Raw genomic sequence first — 25,594 nt, forward strand, 5'->3', positions numbered from 1 at the left:
AACATGCATTAAAAGTTATGTGAGCATAGTATTTGAGAGGGCTGTGCATGTTTTCCGGTATATAAAAATGTAAAATGAACATACAATGTATCACAGTTGTGAGTAAAATTTGTACATGCTCATGTGCAAATATCTGGATCGTTAGAGTGATATCAAGCATTATGTTTTAAAAAGAAATAAAACTAACTTAATCATGCTACATGTTATTTAATGTTTTCTGCTGCAAAGTCCTGATGTCTTCCATAAAAATGTAATAACAGATTGTAGAGTACACAGCGTACCTCAGCAGGTTTAATTAAACTGAGTTCCTCTTATGTAAAACAGCTTCAAAAAGATAAAAATCATCAGCCACAAAAAGACCATTTATACACATTGAATGTTTTATTAAAAAAGAGAAGTTATAACAGTTTATTTTATACACAACTATTTATGAGGTTATAAGCCTATTAATAGAGAGCATTTGTCGTTTTGACAAGCATGCCCACTTCACAATGCAAAGAAAAAAACAAGAGGAGGGCAAATTGAGGGCGAAGAAAATAAGACCAAAGATGGACTTTTCAAAACAAAACAAAAAACCTTTGACTTCTTAACCCTCAAGTATCACACACTAGGTACCAAATACATTGTTTTTATTCAAAAAAAACTGCTATTTTCCATGCTGTGTGTGCCTGTTGAGTCCCCTGATGGCAGCAGTAGGCCAGCACAGGGCACATATCCACACAAGCACAAGACAGAATGGGATGGTGTGCACCAAGCGAGCCTCAACTCCACACCAGAAGCATGCAAGTGCACGAGAAGACACGGTCAACACACTGGGGGGTGGGGGGGGTGGTGGTATTACAGGATCAGGGTGCTGGCTCTCTGCAGCTGTGCTGATAAATGGAGATTGAGCCCTGGACGTCCTGTCTATGGATTAATGATAGTCCAGTCCATTCACTTTGCTGAGGCCCTTCATCCTTATTGTGTCCGGCGGTGTGTGTGTGTGTGTGTGGAGGGTGGGGTGGGGGGGGGGCTGTGAGAGTGTGGTTGGAGGGCTATGGCTCTGGACTCGACTTTTTCTGCAGGTCTACAGTTAGACCTCATCAATCCCATCATGTGAAGTCTAATAGTTTTGAGTCACTGTTTAAAACTCTGGATAGTTAAGACATTGTTCTCTGTAATTCTGTGGTTTTAAAGCAGAAGAGGAGGAGGGGGGAAAGCCAAAAGGAAATGAAATAAAAAGCACAATAAACATGTATTTCCATACTTTTTCAAAAAATAATTTAGGAAGGTAAGTATTATCATTCACTGGTTTGAGGACATTTTCTTTAGTTCTTGACTCAGGTTAGAGAAAACCTGAAAAACAAAAGGCAGTAATTTTTCCTCTTGACGTTGAAGAAGTAAGTCTGGGGAGTAACAAAAGAACAAAGGAGGCCACTGAAAAGATCACATAGTTGTCATGTTACCATAGCAACACCAGGCCACAGCTGAGTATATCATCAATTTAATGCCTAGAAGATGCACGGTGCTGAAAACCAAACCAAGGGTCGTGTTTTTGAAAAAGACAAAAATATCATTAGTTGATATCATAATGTGCTTCTTTTTTAATTAAAATTCTCAACTGGGATATACTATATTTTCAGCACTCAAGTACAATACTGCACAGGTGTAAAGTAAAACAATTATTCCAATCTGGATTACTTAACATAAAGTTCTCCTCTGTGTGATTTATTTATCTGAACCATAACTTACATCAGTGGCGCTTGTTGATTAAGATTTTTTTTTTTTAAAGAAAAAAAAAAGATATCTCTTTAAGGAATAAATACACATTTAAGGGCAGCTTAGGGAGAAAAACTCAATTGTGAGACATGGAATCTGTATTCAGCTTTGCAGGTTTGTTCTGTTCGATTGGATGCGGATCACAAACTTCACCACAGCCACTCTGAACACATGTAAAACAGTCACATAGCTTTATACTGCCTAGAACATGTCTAATATCACACAGGTTAACTCTTAAAAATGGCCGCGTACAGCTGGAAGCTAACCATGAGCGAATATCCGAACGCTCCCCCAAGCTGAAGGAGAGAATTTATCATCCCGTAGCTTTTAACAGTCAAACTCTTCTGATAAATACTGGAAATTAAAAAAAAAAAAAACCAAGGACGCATCTCGGTTTTAAATCAAAATTCAAATGTGGTGAGAATTACGAGCACAGAATCGTGTTTTAAGTCATGGCCTTTTGTAGAAAATCCAATGTCTTGTAAGGGGGCTGAACCACACTTTTGATTTCTGTACAGTTAGATCTATCAGGCTCTCTACAAGTCAAACGTCACCCTAGTTTGAAATCACTCACACTCAATCTGTACAACTCTGAATCTGCAGGAGGAGGACAAGTAGGCATGTCTATGGAGTATCTTACATATTATCACACGACAGACACTAACTAAAAGTCAGATGAGCAATGAATGCTTTTATCAGGTAAGTATACCAAACTAGCTAAACTCTATCTGTAATACAGCCATATAGCATATTATGTTGTTTAGTTGAAGTCACCACCCAGCAAAACTAACTATCCTGACATGTCAAAAAACACAGTTCAACAAATATTAGCATGATATCCATCCTTTCAATACCTTTTTTGGGTGCTAAATGTTAATCACTATGCAAGATACAACCAAACTCATGTATTTCAAACCTGAGCCATAAAAGTCTAACAACCCTACATTAGCTCAAAGAAAACCCAATGCCACTCAGCCCTGGGTTATTCCCCTAATCTGCAACAGAGTGAAGATTGAGATGTCAAATCACAACTGTAATACAGGATCAAATTGCGGAAGGAGGTGAAGAATAGTATGTTGTGAAAAAAATGTGCTTTTCTAGTTTTTTTTCCCACCTTCATGGCTTTTTTGGAAAAACATGGTTTCGGGGATTTCCTCAATGGTCACCTTCCTTTAGAGATGAGGCACAGGAGAGGGGAGTTGAAATCAGAGGTGATAAGGTAACCCCCCCCTGCTATGATTCAGCTATGAATCTCCTACTTGGGATCCACAATCTGCCACAAAGCAGCCAGTGATTTTTGTTTTGTTACTGCAATCTCTGAAGTGAATACATTTCAAGGTTTTCTAGGTAGTTCGACTGCCATATTCGCCTCAACAAGCGACGCCTGCTCAGTGTTTCGGGTTCAACACTGACTTTTCCAAGAGGCTACAGAGAGGTGTCTTTATCACTGTACAAGGTAGATGCTGTACACAAAAAAAATCCAAACGTGTTGACCCCCCCATCGGGCAAAAAAGTGAGAGTACAAGAAATAAAGTAGGAAAAACAGTCAAAAAAAAAAAAAAGCTGCGATTGCGATCTCTTTCCACTCATCATGGATTTACATCTTCCCCCTTTCACATTGAATCAACAATGAATGACACCAGAGTTTTTGTTTTTTTTAAGAAGTCAAATCTGTACATATCAAATCAATGTCAAAATAATTCCCCTCAATAAAAATTGCTACAAGCCTAAATGTCATATATCGGGTCCTATTTCTTCAAACTAGTAATCCAAATAGCAATTCTGGTAGGCAGTCCAGTCGATGCAGTCGGTGTACATACCACAGGTCAGACCAATATGAAGGGGCATGCATTGGAGCGAACTCCAGGTAACGGCGGAATGTAAGGAGGACCGATACAACACTAACCCGAATCTAGCTCCACATATCACTCTTCATTTTCACTCAGATCCGCTCAATAACCATATTACCATTTTTGTTTCTTTTCACCAACATTACAACAGAGTTTGGTGCTGGTTTCCTAAATCCAGTGTCACCTGAATAGGTGATTTCAACACTCAGCCATGAAGGTTGTTAATGACCAATAATGAGGATACATTTTTGTTTAATAGCAGGAGTACAGATGATTGTAATTCATTTGAATCCTGCACGATGAGAACGTTCGCTACCCGTGTTTTAAGGTGCCTCCTGACAGAAAACCAGTGCAAGTTGAATGAATTATTAAATTCATATGGTCCAATGGTTAAAGAGTAGCTCTGGTCTATTTTTTATTTCCCATAATACCAACTGAGTCTGACCAGAATCTCCACAAATGCCTCAGAGTGGAGCCATCTTCATTGCCTTCATGCACAACTCTTCAGTACAGTCTGTGCAACTAGTGTACGTCCAAACAGATCAACACTCAAAGAACCCAAAATATGTCTTTTTCACCATATTATCTCCCACCCTTTAATAAGACATGTATGTATGTATATATGTGTGTATATTTTTCCCTAAGGCATGAACCTTGTTCAGTATTTATCTTGCACTGCAGTAGCACACATTGACAGGCAGCTGCAGCAGGTCGACAAAGAGTAACAAAAAGTTAAGTAACAGCCAAGGTAGCAAACTGAAAAGCCTTTTTTTTTTTTTTTGTCCTGACATGCCTCAATCAATATGTTGAAAAAGTTGCTTTACGCAGCATTTAGGGTAGCCTTTTACACTGTCTATTGGTGTAACACTTTTTTTATTTTTATGTTAAGTATAATCAGATATCTTGTGTCTTTGTACATCTTAATAAATACTGTCTTGACTACAGGATGATATTTGAGAGCTGTGCACCCAAGGCAAGCAAGACCTAAGCAGCTCTACAGTGAAGCAACTAACAAATCATCGGTCAGAATCTATTGGTATAATGGAAAAAGACAATGAAAAAAAAATCAGAATTCAGGTCAAACTGGAAAGATATATTTTAAAAAGTGAAATTTGAAAAAACAAAATGAGCAGTTCACGGGGAGTTTTTTTTTCTGGCTATGACTACGTGATACACCTTAAAAATGCAGAGATGACAGGGAGAGAATATGAAAGCAATCGCGACATCTGTGTGGGGAGAAACAGCTACAGAATGGGAGGGGTGTCTGTCAAACACACCAAAGGCTAGATATCCATAAAAATCCTTGTTTAGTAGTAATAATAATAATAATAAAAAAATCAACTTGTTTAAATATGAATATTATAAGTCTGCTTTCTCATGGTTAGGAAATCAAATATAGTCTCTGTGGGGGTTAAAAGGAGGGGGCGGGATGGGGGAGCCCTCCTTTCACTACAACTCCATGTCCTGGGCCTCGTCTTCTGAGAAATCAGACATGGAGCTTTCAGATGAAGAGTCGCCGGCCCCCTCCTCCTGCTCCTTCAGAGCCTCCTCTGTTGCATATTTCTGGATGTACTCTGTGGAGGAGAAAAAAGAGGAGAGTGTCATCAGACAGCCAAAACTCCCAAAGGGAAATTTTTTGTTGTTGCTGTTGTTAGAGAATAGAAGAAAAAGCAGGGTTTTTTTCAAGCTGTGTAATTAATTAAGAATGTAAGATATCTGGGATCAACACCCAACAGATTTTGTTAAATTATACTGAACCTTTGATTTTCTGCTTGTACTCCTCTGGCCGGTGAAGGTACATGGCAGCTGCGTCTCCATTCAAAGGGTCGATGGGGTTTGGGTAAGCCAGCAGCTGGGGCAGGAACGACTCAAAGATGTTGGTCAGATCTGAGGAGAGAGACAACAAAATCAAACTTTACCTACTGAAATAAACTTTATAAAAATAGACAATATAACCCAGGATTGTCTGAAATCTAACCAGTAATCTATCCCATTCACTTGAACCAGAGAGTGTGCCCAAACTTGTGGTGCTGCATGTGTAATATGAAACACCTGCTTCTGTTAATCTGCCACATAAAAAGTGTTCCAGTGCACTGCTGAAGATCACAATCAATTTACATGGATGTCAGTCATCGATGCCAATACAGAAATATACAAAAGAATCTTTGGCTACAAATGTAAAATCCTCAGCCCGATAACCTCACAGAGGCTAGAAACAGACTAATCCCTTTCACTAGCTCTCTGCTAGCAGGCCTCAGCTTTCTCTTAGTGCTGAGGCCTAGTCAGAAACCTGCAGTTCTGTTCCCAACTCCTAGGTGTCACCACTGGACCCATTCGAATTGTGAAAACAAATACTTCCTACAGTCTATTGTACAGTATTATCATGTTTAGATGATTTAATCAGCTCCTTTTGTTTGCTTTCCTTATGCAGAGTCATTACACACAATGTTGGGTTGATTAGCCTATTCTTTCCATGTGTTTGTCCAATCTGATCCCCCCCCCCCCCCCCCCCCCCCCCCCCCCCCCCCCCCCCCCCCCCCCCCCCCCACAAAAAAAATACTCCCCACAACAACATCTGCAACATTTACACAAAGGTGATACAGAAATGTGAATCCCCAAAGGGTCTTACCTGATTTAAGAAGATTGTGCAACCTACCTCACTTGATTATCTCAGATCACCCAATCAGAGTTAATTTACTGAGTGAAATTACTTAAACGTTATTAAGGGCTTTCACATTTAAACCCAGAACACCATTAAAAATAAATAGGGTGGGATGCTGAAATATCTTACAAGGGTATTACTGTAAAACTGTTTATATTGCTCACCAGCTATCTTAGCTGTGTGGAGGGGCTGTAATGAGGAATTAATGGGGAAATGTACACGGGGAAGGGCGCGGGGACATGGAGAACAGCAGAGTTATACACAGAAAGAAGAAACAGTAAGTACAATCACTGCCATTGAGAGTATGTGAGCATGTCCCTGTCCCTCACAGCTGACTGACAGTAAATCATTCCTGTCAAAGTTGAATGTGTTCTGACCTTGCTGGGTGAGGGTATTACCTCGTTAGTGTTCACTTCTCCCCCCCCCAGTAAGTAGATTAAGGACAATTCTGCACCACTGCTTAATGTGCCCGCATTTGCTGGCGAGGGGTCCCGGCAGCCACCTTTTTGGTGCTGATGGCACTGTGTCAAGTTCTTCACACATAATCACAGACCACAGTGAGGAAACTTAATATGGACACATACGACGCAGCCGAGCCACTCACCATAAAGGGCTGTCCATGTCTGGTTGATGACATCTAAGCACACTGTTCCTGACCTGGGAAACCGAGAAGAAAACAGAGTTAGAGTGGCAAGGCCAAAGGTCAGAGATAGAGAGAGAGAGGGTGGGGGATCTCAGTGGAGCGACTGGATCTTCCTAAGTCAGCATTTCTACATGTAAAACACCATAGCTAGACAACTGCATTTGTCCCTTTTTCAAATGCAGCTGAGAAATGTGGCCCCAAAATTGGACACCGGTGATATATCTGTTGCAGTCCTCAGTATCTCATATAGCTTAGGTGGCAGGCAATTGAGGTTCTTGTCAACTTGTAAAGTTGTGAAATATCATGTGACCAGGTCAGATTTACCAGGTATTTACATTTAAATGGTGCCCACTCATAAATATGTCACCTCTGAAAAAGCACCTACAAGGTTTGAATCATGAAAGCCTGATATGACACCACTGTTTGTCTTGTCAGCTGACTAAATGTGTTTTCACCACAGGAGAATTAACGTCGTATCCATATATTTACAGTTTACCTTACACATTATTGGCCTGTTGTCCATTGTATGTTGAACTGAAATTACACAACTTGTACTATAAACATGGGTATTATTAATCTTTCAAGTTTACCACTAATACTTAACCTTTGTCAGCAGTTTCCTAATGCTAGAAGTTAAACTTTCTGATATTGGAAGCACCCAAATTAACCACCAGTTTCAGCCTTTGTTGAAACTGGTGTGTGAATGTGTCATTTGGGGAGCAGGCACAGGTTCAGCCTGTCCTTCCAGTTATCCCAAGGACCCACCTTCATAGGCTGCGTCCTTCAGAGGATCTTGCCTCTAAGCAGTGGATTAATGGGCACAGAGGAACAAAGCGCTTGGCCAGGTTTGTAATTTGCTTGATTTGCTGCTATGTATGTTAGCCGATTATGCTAATATTTTGTTTTTGTTAATATTTCTTTGCTTTGAAATAGCCATGAAAAATCAACAGAGAACATTAGTTTACAATATGACGAGCCAGCTGTTTAAAACATGACATAACAGCAAGCAAATACCACTTGATGAGCTTTAAGACACAAGGCCTTCAAATGACTGTTAAGAACCAATAATCCAATAGTCTATACTGCCATTATGGTCTCAAGTAACAAACACCCATCAAAGACACTGACAATGACAAACGCGTGAGAGTGATGAACTTACGCTTCATCGATGTTGGGATGAAAAATCTTGTTCATGAATCCTGAAAAAGAAAGGCAGAGATGAAGAGCGACTTCAAGAAATGCATTTCATACATTCAGTAATACTGCGTGTGACAGTGGAGCTCCTACCTATTGATGGCGATTTGAAAGGGTATTTGTCAGGAAGATCTACTCGCACCTTCCACACGCCTCCCTCGTACGGCGCTGTAAGTAAAGAGGAGACAGAAAAACAATGAAAGGATAAAGGAGAGACTTCCCGGTGGAGCGCATGAAGGATGACGCTGTGGGGTTGTGTCAATTTTCTGCACTTCTTTTCTCGTCCTCTCAGAAACTCTACAGAAAGAACGCCAGCTGAGAAATGAACTACACATGCCACTTCTTCCCTCTGCCATTTTCTTTTATTTCATGCAGTAATGTATTTCTGCCCTGGAGAATTATTTTCCTCAAAATCACTTCTTATAATATGCTAACATCAAAGAGGAAGAGAGTGAATGTGTGTGTGTGTGTGTGTGTGTGTGGGGGGGGGGGGTTCTGTCCCAGAATAGCAGTGTGTAACAGGACCCCTCATGTGCTTAAACTGAACAGCACATTAATGACAAAAAATACTCATGTTGAGGATGTATGGCAGCGAGCATGTGCACACACACGCACACACACGCACACACACACACACACACACACACAGACACACACAGACACACACAACCAAGCCATTTTATCCGGCATTGCTTCAAGGCATCACAAACAGGGTCAAATACCCACTTCCTGTCTTTGGTGATGCAAGTGGGAGCGGTTTTGAGCGAGACAGATGTTTTGCAAAAAGTGTAAGTAACAAGTACTTCCTGCTAATGAGGCGGCTTTCCCTCATACAAAATGCCTGGCTCTTCTCTTGTTTTTACACTTTGTAAACCTCGGGCCTGCTCTCAATCCGTTTTACATTCCTGGTCCACTGTGACAAACCTCTCTTCATGTTCCAAACAGGAGAACGACTGAGATTCTTTTGCTGGCTGCCCTCAGGACAACATTTATTGTCACTTCATGAACATCTTGATGCGGTCAAATTACCCATTTTAAAACACTTCATCTAGTTTTACGACCGGTTCTAAAAAATGCTAAGTGTTTGATTTAGGAAGGGGCGTAAATTGTAGAGCGTTCAAGATCCCAAGTGGACTACGCACAAACAAACGTTTCATAATTTGTTTCATACTTTCAGAACCTGGGAGAACACACGCACACTACACCCTAGGGACACTTTCTGGGACACGATAATTAGCCCAACGAGGATTCATTCAGCAAAGGAGAAAAAAAAAAGAATCTTTTTGGCAAATCAGAAAAGAGAAACACTTACTTCCTTGTGGTCCGAAAAACTTCACTACAAATTCATTGAGTCCGCTGAGGATGGTGACTTCATGTTTGCTCTCGATGCTGTGAGACTGTTAAGGACAAGAGCTTCACATGATGACACACACACATACACACAAACCCTTAAATAACACACAACCTGTGGAAATTAAATGATTAATGAGTACTGAATATGATTTGGGGTCACAAACAATTAGGCTTCCTTATATTGGTTGTTTCGAGTCTGACACATCGCTACATGAACTGTTGAGAGAAAGACGACACAAGAAGAGTCTGACCTCTTCCTCCTCTGAACCGACATCATTCTTTGATATCACAGAGTTATGAAGACTAACGAGGAATTATAGCTCCTGACACATAATGAAAACAAATCAATGGGGGAAAAATTACACTTGGATCCTGTTCTGACCCCTGCACCTGGAGACCCACTTTCAGTAACAATCGATAGCTGCAAGCCAATTTGTCAAGTTTAAGAAACAGAAAAGTCATGCACACACAGACACAGACACAGACACACACACAGACACAGACACAGACACACACACAGACACACACACACACACACACACACACACACACACACACACACACACACACACACACACACACACAGACATAGACACACACAGACACACACAGACACACACAGGCCTCCTTCCACCTGTCACTCTCTAATAGCCCTCTTGGACATAAAACACAAGTCCCCGCAGAGAGGAGTCTGTCTCCTTAAAGACACTCTGCACTCCTACTAGTTTATGTTACCACCCATACCAGGTTTGTGCAGGGTCCACCAAGTTAGAAAGACTCTTTAAGACCTCTTTAATACTAAACTTGTTTCACAATCATAACCAGAGAGCATGATACGGCCTAGAATCCTTTATATCATATTTTTCAGTACTTCTCAGCAGTTCATACTAATAATTATTCCCATTTTTTGAAGACTTTTGTACATTTTTAACACCTTCTAAGGCCTTTTAGAAAACCAAATAAGTGACTTTTAATACCCTGCAAATACCCAGCATACTGCTAACACAACTCATTGTAATCTCTACCTTGGCTGAAGTGCAGGATTAAATTAAATCATAAACATTATTACTGAAGTATTCAGCTTTTGATAGAATCTCCTTCTCTCCGAAATCAATCAAAACATCAGTCTTACGTAAATGTAGTTCTCTTCTCTACACTTAACACTATCATCAGATCAGATTAAATTATGTTTGCACGACCAAAGTGGCTCCATTAGTCCAAATGACTACATAACCAGCCAGTGACAGAGAGGCTTTGACAAGGTATGTCAACACGGACAAGTTACTTAATTGAGATACTCTATACTTTCCTCATTTAGTCTTACATAGTTGAGTTGAGGCCTAACTTGAATTATTAGAATATTTATATCTGAACATTTCATTTGCAGCCTTATGCTCCATCGATCTGTCAAGAAAGAAACTTTCATAATTACTTGAATCTAACTTAAATCTCCGACTGCAGATGAGCAGATGATGTAATTTCGGTTGTTGTTTAAATGTACAAATGCTTTTCTGTCAGCTGCAGTGCAAGTAAGTGATAACACCAGACTTGCTCATGACACACATTCTTAGGAAAAAAATGACTGATTGGCCAAATTGTTTCTAACCTGTCAGTACTTTAGTGTTCTTCTTATTTATTGTGATTCACCTCGGAAACTATTAGACAGCCGAGATTTATAAAAACAGCGTTTCCTCATATGTATTACGTTTATTACGGTTAGCGGAGAAAATAAGCACCCAGTGTTTGCCTCTACAACTCCACTTACTGACAGGATTACAGTAATAACAACCCCTGCATTACATTAGTGTATTTTTTATTCATTATAGCGTAATGTAACGTACACTCACTCTGATTATTTTTGATCCCTACTCTAACATGAATTCATCATAGAGAAATTATTTTTCTTTGATACGAGCAGAGGAAATAAGCACAGGAAATCAGACTGAAGCAGAGAGACACCTAGAGAACAAATAATCACGTTTCGAAGAAAGAGAGGAAAATGATCACAAAACCAGAGAGAACCGGCGGGAACGTTACAGAGACAAGGGAACGAGAGATAGCTCAAAAATCAGTAGCAGCTGGCTTGTCAATCCTGACTGAGTGTGTATCCCATTAGCAGTAGCACTGACCCCCCAAAGGGTTAAATCAAACTAGAGGTTATTTTAAGCTCTGGTTGAGTCTGCGAAGAACAGACTGAATCCCTGACTTCGGCGAGGAAATGTGTCATTGTGAGGCAGAAGAGGAACCTCTCTGTTCTGACTGTTGGCCCTCTGATGCAAAAAGTCCAAAGCCGAATGAATAACCACTAGCAGCACGAGAGCAATACTTATCTAACGCATGATGGCAAAACAACAACCAGCCCCAGTGCCTTAGGGAGACACCGTCACTTACAGAAACACTACTCCCATACTTTACTACAATCATACATAAATGCATGTGTTATGTCCACATTCTTCAGCTCACCCACTTCTGCCCTTCATCTAAGGCCATATATGCATCTAACCAACAGTAAAACCACTCGTGTGTGAGTTAATGTGTGCACGGCTACATGAAAAAAGGGCAGCGATGCCGAGTAGGGGGGCGGGGGGATGGTATGGACTGTGGGTGTCATGTTATGGAAGACAGCAGTGAAGCAGGGTGGGGGGAAAAGCTATTAAAGGGGTTTAATCAACCCTGATTATGCAGCAGGCTAATAGACTGTATTGACTGTAGTGACTGAGATGCAAGTGAAGAGAGCTGGTCCTACTGTGAGACCTTCGAGATATTTAGTTGACACACATGTGGACATGTTCACAGGACACCAATATTAGTTTACTTAACAAAAACACCAAAATTACAAGCAGGCAGATGGTCGAGTTCTTAGTGATCGTTAAATACTCATGTGACCATAGTGAGATCATGTGAGAGGAGGACGAGGAGGTAGGTAAACGGAGCGGCTCATGTTGCAGCACAGACTGACTTCTCACATTCTGTTACACTCACATGATGATGACGTGAACGAGCAAGTTACACACAGAAAAAAGAAAAAAAAAAGAAAAGAAAAAAATCACATGTAAGCAAATTTGAGTGCAGTCAAGAGTCACATATAACTGTATGCGGTTTGAACAGTAAACGTGGCAGCAACAACCACAAAAGACACAAAGATACTGAAGAATAAACTCTGGCTTTGATTGACTCTGTGTCTTTTTATCTGTGTCTTTAGTGAGGCCAATCCCAAAAAGTATGAATTCATTTTTAAAAGGGTTTCGTGCAATCTTCCATGTTATTATGACACAATGGTCTAACCCGCTGGCCTCTCGTTTCTTACTGAGAGGCCCCAAAGCTCCAAGCACTCATTCCTTCCACCCGGTAAATAACTTCAAGACCCTGTCGACAACCACTCCTTTCCACTATGAAAGACTTTGGCAGGTCTGTTAAAACACGAGGGAGTTCCTAGTGGAGCTTGTAAACTCCCAACTGGTGGAGGATGGATTGGAGCATGGATGACAAACAGCCACTCAGCCAGCTAAACAGAGAGAGTCAGGTAAGTGGACGGTCACAAAACTGGATAGGCAGGACACATACAGTACCAATTAATTATGAGCCGCAGTGTCTTTTTGTCTGTTTTTGAATAATGGTGACATGACAATTGGTTTCACCTTAGCAGGCATGAAAGGAAGATAAACAAACCAACGATGACTTGAATCTACCTATATCCTGAAAATCATTTCTAGCCTTAATGTAGTTAATGAGCAGTCCAAATACAATAAATATCATAAGATATTTGGTATCTTATGTATATTAATGTGAATGTAGACACACTCATTACTATCCAAACAAGATTCACAGGTTCAGTACAATTAACTAAACTACCACAAGGGTTTTCATCAAGGCTACGTATGTACTTGTTCCCCATTATCAGCATTACATGTACGTCCATCCCCCCACCTTGGATTAGTATAGATAAGTCATAATCTGTGGACAGCACCGGGTCAATATCCTTTTACACTCACATATAATCTGATACACAAAGCCCAATCAATCCAGACACATACACATCCTCAACTCCCGAACTGTAACAGCAACACGGTCTCCTGTGTAAAAACGGCACTGTGTCACTGCCAAACTTTCTTCATACATGACGTACTGCCTTTAAAGCAGCCGCTGACAGTTTAAAAACAGGGGAAAGGTCTAAAAGAGCTACTTTCAGGCTACTAATTAGCCTCAATAAAATGTTTCAAAGTTTATCCAAGTAAGGTCAATGATATCCTGATTTTTTAAACTTTATGAAGCACATAGAAAGACTCAAGTGTAAAAATATGCTGTACATAGCGTTTACTGCTGTGGTCTAGACATGTCTTGTTTTCCTTCTGGTCCATTCAGGGCCTCTATCCCTGTGTGACCCAGGATCAAAATATCCCATCCTGACCAACCTCTTCCTGAGTATGGAAAACAAACATGGCGGTGAATCATAAACGGCACTCTGTTAAACAATGCGGTGTCGACTATGCTCGAGCGTCTCCCTCTATGGAGACGGAACATGTTGATCTGGTAAAAGGGGGGAGGCATTGACTATTTTCAAAGCACTTCCCTGCTCCTCTCATCTTTCTTTTGGAGGTGAGGAAGGGAAGGAACAGCCCACACCTTTCTTTCTTCATCAGGGTGATGTAATACATTTTTAAAATCCAGTATTAACAAGTAGATGCATTTTTGAGCATTAACTTTTTATTTTCTATCTCATTTCCGGAAAAACAAATTAATCAAAAAGCTTCAAAAACTTTTTTTCTCCTCCAATATTGTACATCATTATGTCTTGGGCATGTACTGAAGAGACCACACTGACTCCACAGACCAGTTTAGGCTATTTTAAAACCAGCAAGAAATACTCTGACCACCTGTTGACACCTCCAGCTTCAAGTGATCCTTTTAATTTGAAAGTGTAGAGCTTCTGGGCAGACTGGGCTGAGATAACAGGAAAAAAAACAGCCAATCAAAAGAATCCCTAAAAACATGGGGCGAGCGCAAGGTTACTCAATAACAGAGTGTAAACCATGGTACTGACCAGTGAAGAAGACTGCTCGACGTATTGTGTGAACGCAACATAGGAAGCACTGCTTATGTTTCAGAGTGCAAAAGCAAAGCCAAGAAGAAAGACACTAATAGTCAGTCACCCCCCAAAAAGACAACAGGCAAGAGAAACATAAAAAGAGAAGGTAGAACAAGGTCAGCCAACTAAACAAGAGGGGCTGAGACAGTGAGAGGGAGTAAGAGAGAGCGTGAGAAGATGACGGAGAGAGCCGATGAGGAATTAAGTAAAAGAAACATGGAAAGAACGACGCCAGAAGAGACGTAGAGAGATAGTGATGGAGAGATAAATGAGAGACAGAGTTCAGCCTGGTGAATGCTGATCCAGCCTTGCAGGCAGAATGACATCATTGCTGTGGACTGCAGGCCAGCGATGATGAGTGTGTACGTAGACACAAAAGACAAAAAATATTTCTGGATACAACTTTACTGAGCAAATCTATTAATATTATTTATTTAAGGTGATAATTGAAAGTTTTGTAAGGCTAAATTCCCTGGTGGATGCAGTTAATATGTACTGTATGAATATCCACTGATGCTGCAATTGACTAAATTTTTTTTTGAAAATTAACCTATTTTTAGATTATAGATTATTATATAAAACTGTATCATCTGTAAAAAATAAAATAAAATAAAAATAAAAATGTAATATATTAGGATTATTGATGTGAATAACAAGGAGAGTGGGGCCAAGTTAAGAGCCTTGTGGCACACCTTCACAAATGAACTGTGAATTAAAAGGCAGCTTTTCAATGTTTAATATTTTGGCAGTTGGTTTTGGAGCAAAATAAAAACATTTCCACTAACAATTACAAACTGTTTAGGGACACGGTTTGAAAGACATGCACTGCATGTAGAGCAATCGAGCATCGAGCATAACTTGTCTACTACTGTGTATGTTGACATGTAATAAACCCCCCTAAAACTTTCTATTGCAGAATTTATCTACACATCAAAAACATACTAATTATATTCCACAGACTGATGCTCAGAGAGGTGAAATGCTTGCTGCATACCGAAATTAGGTGAACTACATGCTGACAGCACAGCGTCTTTGTTTGCCTTCGGCAGTAGTGTGGCCTAGGATGGATAGATAATGTAGTGTGAGGGTGTTTTTTTTTTTAGTGCAAGTATTTCAAGTACATAGGAATTGATGTTTAGGAAAAAAAAAAGAAACACTGAACTTCTCCAAAGAGTAACCTGTCTAAGAGTACAACTTCATTTATATATGAGGAACTTCAAAGCAGCAACCTCTCTTTCACTTTCTCTCCCCTCACAATCAGATTGCAACGACAATGTACAGTCAAATGCATTGCAGATGAAAGGCAGGAAATATACATGCTATCCTCGGGGTGTGAGCAAGGGTAGGCTTCCTCCACCAAAAGAGACACAACTATAGCCTACCGAAAGAAATGCACGAGCTCGGGTTCATGGCCTGCAAGAGATAAAGAAAAGACAACTTCATTCTAAAAAAAACAAAAAAACAAGCTCCATTTTGCAAGAATGGTGACAGAAAGCAGCTTTGTACAGCTGAAAGACAATAAAGGGAACAGACAACAAAGTCTATACCAACATTACACCAACAACAAAGCTGTTCCTTCTTCCTCCCAAAATGAGTGGAAGTGAAAAAAACCGAGGTCACCTTAGGTGTAAAATGTTTTCTCGTATGCCGTCTCTGCCAGCATTCACCTTTATCTATAGGTTTCTTCGCATTAGTGTGCAGCACTGTGCCAAGGCGGATTACTGTGTGACCTCCACTACACTCAGCCATCTGAAAACAGAGGCAGCTAGTGTAGCACGGCAACCATCCTGCCACAGAAGGCAGAGCTAGCGATAGGCAGGGTACTGCTGCTGTGAGAGTGTGATTTAATCAGCTCAAAACCAAACAAACACAGTTCTCCCCTGAAGCTGCCACTAGCCAAACCTACTGACCCACTCCTCCACTCTTTGCCCCCCCCCCCCCTCTCTTCCTCTCTCTCATACTGAGGCTAACATTTTCCCCCAGCTGTTTACTTTCTTTTATTGCTCATTAAGCGAAACTCTCCCGACTCAATTTTAATGCAGATTTGGAGCCGGACCGAACCATTCCAACTGTCAGAAACCGCCTCATTCCCCAGCTCATTGACTCTGTAGATAGATAATCCTGTGAATACATGTTGAGCTGAAGATGGGGGGGGGGGGGGACAAAGATTACAGCTCCCATTCAACTCCATTTACTAATACTGATACCACAATCACTAGCATCTGACAATATCAACCAAACCAACGACAATAATAATACACAATTACAGGCAACTACTGATAGAGCTGACAACTAAGTGAAACCACCAAAAGTCAACCATAAAAGCATTAAAAGTAAATTTAGCTATAGTGGTTACAGTTGGTTATATGTGGAAGAAAAAACACTACAGAAATAGTCACCCCGATACTTATTTTCACATTTCTAAAAGAGGACGTCTTGCTTAATTAGAGTTTAGCTGAAAAATAGCAAATCATCAAACCAGCATGACAGAACTAAAGGGTCACAAATGTCAGTAGACCAGAGGTACACCAGTAATAAGGAGCTTAAACGTCTTTGCATGTTTGCTGGACGGAAATTGTGGTACCTTCTGCTGTAAGGGAATCATAAAAAGTAATGCTGCAAGTTATTCATGGCCCCCCCCAAATCTGAAGTTCAGCAACAGCCAACACTCCTGTGTCTCATTTCATCACTGTCAATGTGGCCTGCTCGTTCCTGGCTCTCCTTTGAGGCAATGGGGTCCTGCCTGTCCGCGACTGCCCTGGCAGACACTGATAACTGAAAGGTGGTGTGTGTGGGTAGGACAGTAACAGGCCTGCGGTCTTTTGCCAGCTGTTCTCACTTCCCCTTTTTCCTACCCACACCTCACACGAGATACGAGCCATCTCCCCTCTACCTCGGTATATCAGCTCTACTAATAAACCTGGACTGCAATTCACTTGTACTTGCAAACAAATTAAGCATGTGATTGTTCTATTTGGAACAGAAACAACTCAATTAGCGACATGGGGTGACTTAATCTTCCAAAGGCTCAACTAGAATAGTTGTGATAAAGCTGACTCACGTTTACTAAATTTTAAGAGGACATATTGAGGTCATAGTCAAAAATTTACAAGGATGACATGAGACATATTAACTTACTCTAACCTCTGCTTATCACTACGAACACATTGGCTTTATTGATCTCTCACAATAAATTGGTTGTATGTGTGATAAACTTTAACCCTGAACCTCAACAGACTTAATCATTCTTAACCGTGTCAACTAATACTGCCTCACATTTGATTTTATTGTCTGGAGAACACTTAACGAAACTGAAAAACTAAATACTAAGAACTATCATCACATCTTATCTGCCATTATCCTGACATTCGTTCAGTTCTGAAGAGCAAAACAATGTGAGTATCAATTTGATATGTTGCAAAAAAAACAATTCTCTCTTACGGTACTGAAATATAGGTCTACGTTCAAGAATGTAAATGAATGTCTTAACATCTCGAGTGTGGTGTTATTGAGCAAAACTGGGCTTAAACTGTCAGTTCTGCTGATGGAGTGCTTAGTGCCAGTGTGTGCGGCCCCTGCAAAAGAAAAACCTTGCGGCGAGTTTTACATATCAATGGACACATGGCCCCATAGGCCTGACTCACTGAAATCCACATGTAAATGTCTGATTAAGTGCTGCACTCACTGAATGGGTGGATGGGAAATAAATTAGCTGGGTGAATTCCTCAGTTTCATTCCTGCTTTAAAGTTCAACATGTAGAATTTGGAAATATTTAAACATATGATATGTCATATGAATTACGTCTGCAACAGCAAATATGACTTACTTTACAAAAAACAGATAAGCCCACATAAGACCTATACGTGTGTAACAGGTAGTCTAATAGGTTGAATCTGTGTACATTTTTTCAAGTCCTTATAGTGTTAACCTACATATAAACACGGAGGTATACCATTTATCCCTTAGGTGAAAACATGCTGGGATGTACCTTTAAAACCAACAATACAATAATAATAAAAAATGCACATAAATATAAAAGCTGTCTTTGTATTTTTGCAATTTTACTAAGAGCTGTGAAACAATACAAGGGCCTACTGCTTTAAACAAAGAATCACAACAACACAAAAATACCCAGCTCAAATACTCCACAGATATTCTAATTGCTTTACAGATTTAGTTTCTGTAAGATACAGGCATCAAAGTACTATGCTAGCTGGTGGCTATCTCCCTGTATGAGAGCCGGAGCGGCACAATACTGCACAGGCTAAGTTCTTTGTCTTCTCTGGTGCGAGATGAGAGCCCACCCACTGCAATCTAACGTGAATCCCTCAGCTGCTCCTCCTCTCAGCCCTTCACTAAATCAACAGTCTATTTACAGCAATAACACAGAGTCTCTCTGTGTATGCACGTACATGCGTGCTGCGTGCGTGCACACACACACATGATCATTAATGATCACAAAACTGAGCCGGGGCAGGAGATACAATGACCTGAATCTGAGGAAACTGTCTAATGAGCAAATCTATTAACAGATACGACAAGATTTGCTGTCGTACAGACAAAGAAACCCCCCAAAAAACCAGATGAGTCCTGAATTTCACCAGCGACACGTTGAAGAAACTGCAACTTAGACAAACCTCGATTTCAGTTTAGTGTGAAACGCAGACACACAGCTAATTTTATCTAACTGATGCAGACAAGAAACATGCAGGGGCAGATTGGCAGATAGAGATATGTATAGGGTGTGGATAGTGTAGGTTGCACTTTATAGATAAGGCTTCTTTTGCCTCATACATAGGCTATTTTAGCTGAAGCACAAATAAGTCAGTTAATGTAAAGACAACTGGATTCAGTGCCACAGGCCCTAATGATCAAGCATGCAGTCGGCCTATCGTCACTCCTTTGATTTACCACATTAAAGGAGCAGTGCACGTGAGCAGCAGAGGCAGGCTGAACTCTCCAGCTCCCCAGGAAAAAAAAAACAAAAAAAACATGCGAAACAAAGAGAGGAACTTCAGTCCATCTGTTTTTCTAAGAGAACTCAGCCATGCGTGCAGGAAGCTTCACTGTTTGCACTGTGGGATTAACAGTGAGGGCCTCCAATATCCTACTGTCAGAGATGCCTCGCTCCTGTACCCCAAAAACAGGACTGTCAATCAAGGTGGGGTGCCCCCCTGACTAGACTGAGGGTGGGTAGGGGGGCGGTAAGAGGGGATATCGTGGCAGTTTCCTCCCATCCCCAGTTTACTAGATTAACTTCCATTCATGAACAAAGAACAAGAGCAGAAGTTTAATTAGGGAACTTCTTGGAGAATGAGTGTCTTCCAAAGTTTCCCCTCTTGACTAGCAAACAAAGATGTTTGAAGAAGAGACATGATGTTCTCATCCTGTTATTACATTATTTTGTATGATGTTCCTGTCATATTACAGGAACCAGCCAAATATCAGTTTGGCAAAAAAAACATACAAGTCTCTGTTTGACTGCATACAAAACAAACCCATTTGGATGTAGGTATTATATGTTAAGATGTTGTATAGCTTTCCTAGGATATAATGACACCATAGATACTTCAGTTTAGCCTTCATAAGTCCATACCATGAATGGTTGCATGCACAGTAGATAGGCAGTTCCCTACATAATCTGAGTCAGTGTTTGAGCTTCTTACTACAGATTACATATTAACCTCAAGCCACAATGAACATGGACTAGAAACTGATAACTTGGCTTTAGGGGCAACGGCATGGCCAACGCTTATCAAAGCAAGGCTAAGTAGAGAGAAAAAAAAAACATGGCTCAGGTAAGCACTCATCGCTAGACATAGATTCTCCTCCAAACAGCAGCATGTATTTTGTTGTTTCCGTTAAGTTTATACCTACAGTATGCCGTCTTTGCTGACAGCAATAGCATAAAATGGTACTGTGGGCTTGCAAGTTAAGTTTTCTGTAATTTTCTTAACTTCTATTACACCATAACAACAAAGCACATTGTTATTTTATGGCGCAGGATCACAGGACCAGAGCGTTCCACATTCTCGTCATGGGTTCATCATGCTCCTATTCATTCAATCAATCTCTCAATCAGAAGCAGGCAGAGAACTGCTGGCTCCTTCCCTACAGTAAACTGCATCTAGTTGGTTCAGTCTCGCAATAATAGCGCTGAGCGCAGATTAGCTGCCTGTAGCTGTGTGACTTGGTCTGACCCAGCAGCGGGAGGTGGAGGTCACAGGGGCTCCTGTAAACGGGAAACACAAAAGGCTCTGCTGCTGATGCTGTCCGGATGTCATGTTACAAGGGCACAATGGGGCCGAAACACCAAGCGGAGGGCAGATAAAGCTCAGGATTGGTATTCCTTTTGGGGAGGGTGGAGGATGTGGTGGTGAGAAAGGCAGAGGGGAAGGAGGTGGACAGTGCCCCTATAAGCCCTCCCTCTGACTGTCGACAGCTGAATGAAACAGACGTATTGCAGGCTAAGTGCTGATTCAACAGTCACTTCAAGGGGAAAAAAAGGACCCCTGAAAAATGACTGACAGAAAAATCCCCTTGAATATATCATGAAACACTAAATATGTATCATGTAAAGATGCTAATTTGAGGATAAAGGATAAAGACCCATATAAGACGGGTGTTGATGCCCCCACCCCATCCAACAACTCCACCACTGTGCTGAATATAATTTGTTGGTGGCCATGCTTCACAGCACTGCTATCCAATCACTTTCAGACCTTCCGGCAGCAGCTGAAAGGTTGCACAGCACAAGCTGAAATGCTCTTTGGTTTATATAAAATGTCTTCATCTGCTATGAACAAAGTCAAGCTCAAGTCTTCGTGCTATTACAAAGATAAATATTGTGCTACAATGGCCTCCGCAGTGACTGAAGAAGTGCAGTTTCAAAGAGCTGAACCAAGCATGGCTTACCGATTTGACCGAATTTTTCTAACTCTGCTCTTTGATGTTTAGAATCCATTAGTTAGTTTGCCTTTGCCTTTTGGGAGGATGCCTATATGGTTTAATTTATTTATCATTTTTATCAAATTCCATGATGTTCACAAAGTGTTTACAGCTCATCCAAGGCCTCATGAAAAATTGTTGATTTTTACCAAGCTACCAGTCTAGTTATATATTTTTTTTAAACAAACATATAAAATAGATTTTTGTAAGTGGTAATTTCAGAAGAGAAGCATGACACACAACAGCCTTGTTTTGGGAAAACAAATCAATAAATGTCCATGAAAAACCTGATAACCTTGCAAACATGTATCACATCTGTAATGACAGAAGAATTATAAAAATACACATTTTTTCTTGACTGTGTATTAACTGTAGTACAGGTAATCCACACTTTTTCTTTTCTGTCCCATTCTCTGCATTAAAATCCATATGCCCAGACACCACAAGAGCTTGTGTTAGCATTCACAATAGGCTTAGTCTTTTGTAATCTACCTGTGCTCAAATTCCAGCAGCTTACTGCTTGAAAGCATTTGTAAAGCGAGAGACCAGTGATGAATGCATGCAAATAATAGCACAACTACCTACACAGTGTGTGCAGTCATCCCCACACAACAAGCTGAATGTAAAGCTCTTTCAAATGACACACTCTGCTAAGACTCCTGTTCAAGTACACCATGTTCCAAAATTGACGCAACATGTTCAAGAGCAAGGGTGAAGAGCCAGTGGCCAAAGGTTACACAGGTCACTGAAGAATAAGGCTAACCTCAGGTTTAGGACTACAGCCTGGCAAGAACTGGACAAGAAGACACAAAAATACGATCCATCCCTGAGACATAAACACCTCGGACTATAAGTTTGAAATGGCAGGGGTGAAGGAGTAGGGGACAGACGGAAAAATTCACAGTAAAGCAACACCCTGTGCCTTCTCCATGACTATTTCATTAAATAGTTCAAAGATTTCAGACTATTGGCATGCAAACACACAGGCTGTACATTTGGCACCAAAAGCAGGCTGCTATCCATCGGCTTGGCTTAGGACAAAGCTCAAAGCTTAAATCCAGTGATACTACATGCCGAGGTCATTCTGACATTCATTTTCATGAATTCCCTAATGCCCACCGCTCTAGATTCTCAGCTCTCCTGTGGCCGCAGCAAATTAATGCGTGAGGGCTCTCAGTGTCAGCCCATAAGAAAGAAGCTGCTCCTATCTAAAAGGTGGTGCGAGTTTCGGGTTTTGGTTTCACCGGAGGGGGGGGGGGGGGGGGGGGGGGGGGGGGGGGGGGGCGACACACACACTAACAGGGATAGGGAGTACAGAGAGGAGGTTGTTACGGCTAGTTTTGCTTTAGGGACACAAACAGAAGGAAGGGACTTTTGCCCAAACCAGTAACCCTGGACCCCTTCTTACCTTTAACCCAACAAGATGGCCCAGTCAGCAGCGAACCCTTGTGCTGTGTCACCCTGACAATCTCGATTCTGTAGACCTACATTTAAACACACATCTCAATACTTGCTGACCACTGCTCTTCCATGGTGCTGTCTCACACACACACACACACACACACACACACACACACACACACACACACACACACACACACACACACACACACACACACACACACACACACACACCATTGTATGGAATTGAGCAGGTGGCATACAGCAAACCTGCTCTTGCCTGTCAGTGAAATAGCTCGAGGAGAGGGGGTGTACTACCCCCCAATACTGCAAAGTCGTGTGTGTGTGTGTTGCAATCCATAAAAACTCTTGCTCTGTCTGCCTCACCACCACATCATAGCCTACACAGAAGTGGAGTCGAGAGGGGGGAGAATTAACTTGCTCAAACAAGCACTGTTGCTAGCTAACAGACGCAACAAAATGCCTCAGGCAACAGGCCAAAAACCAAGAGAATTGTAGCTTGAGAATAACTAGCTGACGCCTTCTTGTTGATGTGTTTTTACATATTGCAGCCAAATGTAGTTTCAATTGTATGTGCTAGAGATATTCCACTCTAATATGATGTATGAGGCAGGGTGTGTTATGAAATATAGAATCAGTATTGCATAAGTCAGACAGGATAGGTATACTGTAAATATACAGTATATATATATATATATATATATAAGCAAAACAACTCAGAATACAGTATTTCTTAAATTCTGTTAAAAAATTAAAAAATCAATTAGCAATACCTTTCAAAATCTTCCTTTAAAGACAACTTCCCCTTGTTTTTGATTTATTTTGACCAGCCCATTTCTAGCCCCATATTTGACTAAGCTTTACAGCCATCCCATCAGCTGTTCTAAGTCCCTCCCTCTGGTGGTTTCCGGCTAGTAACAGGCTACCCAATCATTAAGCTGGTTTTCACTGTGCTGGGACAAAAACAAAACCACTTTTTTTCATACTGTTCTTCTAGAACATTGTATGGACTGAAAAATATGTTGTTTTGGTTCATTTTTATAAGAGCTCCTTTCTGTCAAACATAATTGAAGTTAAACAAACACACCACGACAACAAAAGTAAACATGGTGACAAAGACTTGAAAAACAGAACACCCTGGATGTTGCCTGAAAGTTCAAGCAAAATCCTCAGTGGAAAAATCGGACTGCTGCCTCATGACACCTGCTCTGCCACTAAACAAGCAGCTGCCACGATAACGTCCAATTCCGATATTAACAAAACAACCCAACTATAAACATTGTTTAAATGACACAAGTTTAGGCTGCCATGTATCTGCCTGCAGAAACTGAAGTACAGTGAGACACAGATCAGGTGGCCATTTTGATGTTGAAATTAACCAACAAGACTAGCCAGCTCAGCTCAAGCAGCGTTCACAAGGTAACATTTCATGTGACAGATGCAATAACACAATTTTGGGGGAAAACCATTAGTAGGGTTACAAAGCAAAGCTAATTAGACCCAGAAAGCTACACATGCTGCAATAACGTCAACGCATTTACGAGTGTAGAACAAAAGACATTTTGAGTTGACGTTAGCCTTACGTTATGTAAACAAGCTCCTGTGTCAACGTGTAAAAAGGCAATTTGACTTAGGTCCCCTGACAACAACAAGCTGGATAGAGACACAAAAATGGCCTTAAAGGTGCTTTATCTAAGTCTACCGCTGCCAGTGGTGCAACAAGATGAAAGACATTCCTGGAAAAAGCAGAATAACGTTAGCGTCTTTTCGGGCTGTTGCAGTATTTTTTCGAAAATAGACAGCAAGCTAGACAACAAAAGATGAGTGTCACAAAAAAATATTGTACTGGCAAAATGGTGAAAGTACCGATCTGATTATCTAATACAGCTGTCCCGATGAGCAACTGAAGGTTCGCAGGACAGAAATAGCTAACACTTGGCTTTGCTAGCAAAATGTTGTTTACACAAAACACTAGTCATTCACAATGAAAGCTCTATCCGCGTTAGGTTACCAAGCTAAAACAAGCAGCGTTAATAAATAGGGTATGCTCATATCACATTTCCACATACATTAGGACATAGCTGACTAACAGACAGCGATTGAGAGACTGTTGTTTATGTCCAGAAAAGGATACAGTTTCACCACATCGGTATCCATTCGCCTTTTACCCGGACTTGGAGACGACATTTTTTGCTATTTCCACCGCAGAACACCAGCGAGTAAACTGAAAGCTAGCCCCCCCTTAAACGCTAGACAGTCTAGCAAACTGTACTATCCGAAAGTTAACATTGGCTTTCAGAAATGTTCACCGCAAAATAACGTCTTCTCTGTTGAATGTCTCTCTGTCCTAATGTGCTGCTGAGCTAACGTTAGTAGACCTCTGCTGTTCACTGCCTCTCAACGCTCTGACCATGGTTCTGACAAGCTGGGATCCCTCCGCGGACAACGTCACATACGCGCGACCGAACCTCTTTGTAGTTCTATTTAGAATATTTGTAGTTTTGTAACTTTGTTTTCATGTTGGGAAGCAAATTGTTATTTTCCATTGAAGAAGTTAGAATTAAGAAATGGTATGACCTGGAATAAATATTAATATGAAGACATTTTTTTCAAGTTTCAGTTTTTGTAATTAGGAAGAAAATCCCTCACTGCTACACTTGCTCTGCCTTGATGTTGT

The 25,594-nt window shown here is 40.9% G+C and overlaps 1 protein-coding gene across 1 annotated transcript; it reads right to left on the reverse strand.

The window, feature by feature from the left end:
* Positions 1–637: 637 nt before the first annotated feature.
* On the reverse strand, positions 638–25,297 carry ube2h (ubiquitin-conjugating enzyme E2H (UBC8 homolog, yeast)). Its single transcript, XM_062444173.1, has 7 exons — positions 25,052–25,297; positions 9,420–9,496; positions 8,201–8,275; positions 8,073–8,112; positions 6,875–6,927; positions 5,367–5,495; positions 638–5,182 (listed from the first exon to the last, which is right to left on the reverse strand). The coding sequence occupies exons 1-7, from the start codon at positions 25,102–25,104 to the stop codon at positions 5,058–5,060; spliced, it is 552 nt and encodes a 183-aa protein (XP_062300157.1). The 5' UTR covers positions 25,105–25,297; the 3' UTR covers positions 638–5,057.
* Between the last annotated feature and the right edge of the window lie 297 nt (positions 25,298–25,594).

Source organism: Scomber scombrus, chromosome 22 (genome assembly GCF_963691925.1).
Source record: "Scomber scombrus chromosome 22, fScoSco1.1, whole genome shotgun sequence".
NCBI lineage: Eukaryota > Metazoa > Chordata > Actinopteri > Scombriformes > Scombridae > Scomber > Scomber scombrus.

Excerpts from the sequence above, each read along its gene's own strand:
- ube2h (XM_062444173.1), bottom strand. The coding sequence starts at position 25,104 with ATGTCGTCTCCAAGTCCGGGTAAAAGGCGAATGGATACCGATGTGGTG. Across the intron at positions 9,497-25,051 it reads GATACCGATGTGGTGAAACT|CATCGAGAGCAAACATGAAG; the intron begins GTATCCTTTTCT and ends ACAGTCTCACAG. Across the intron at positions 5,183-5,366 it reads GTACAAGCAGAAAATCAAAG|AGTACATCCAGAAATATGCA; the intron begins GTTCAGTATAAT and ends TCTCCTCCACAG.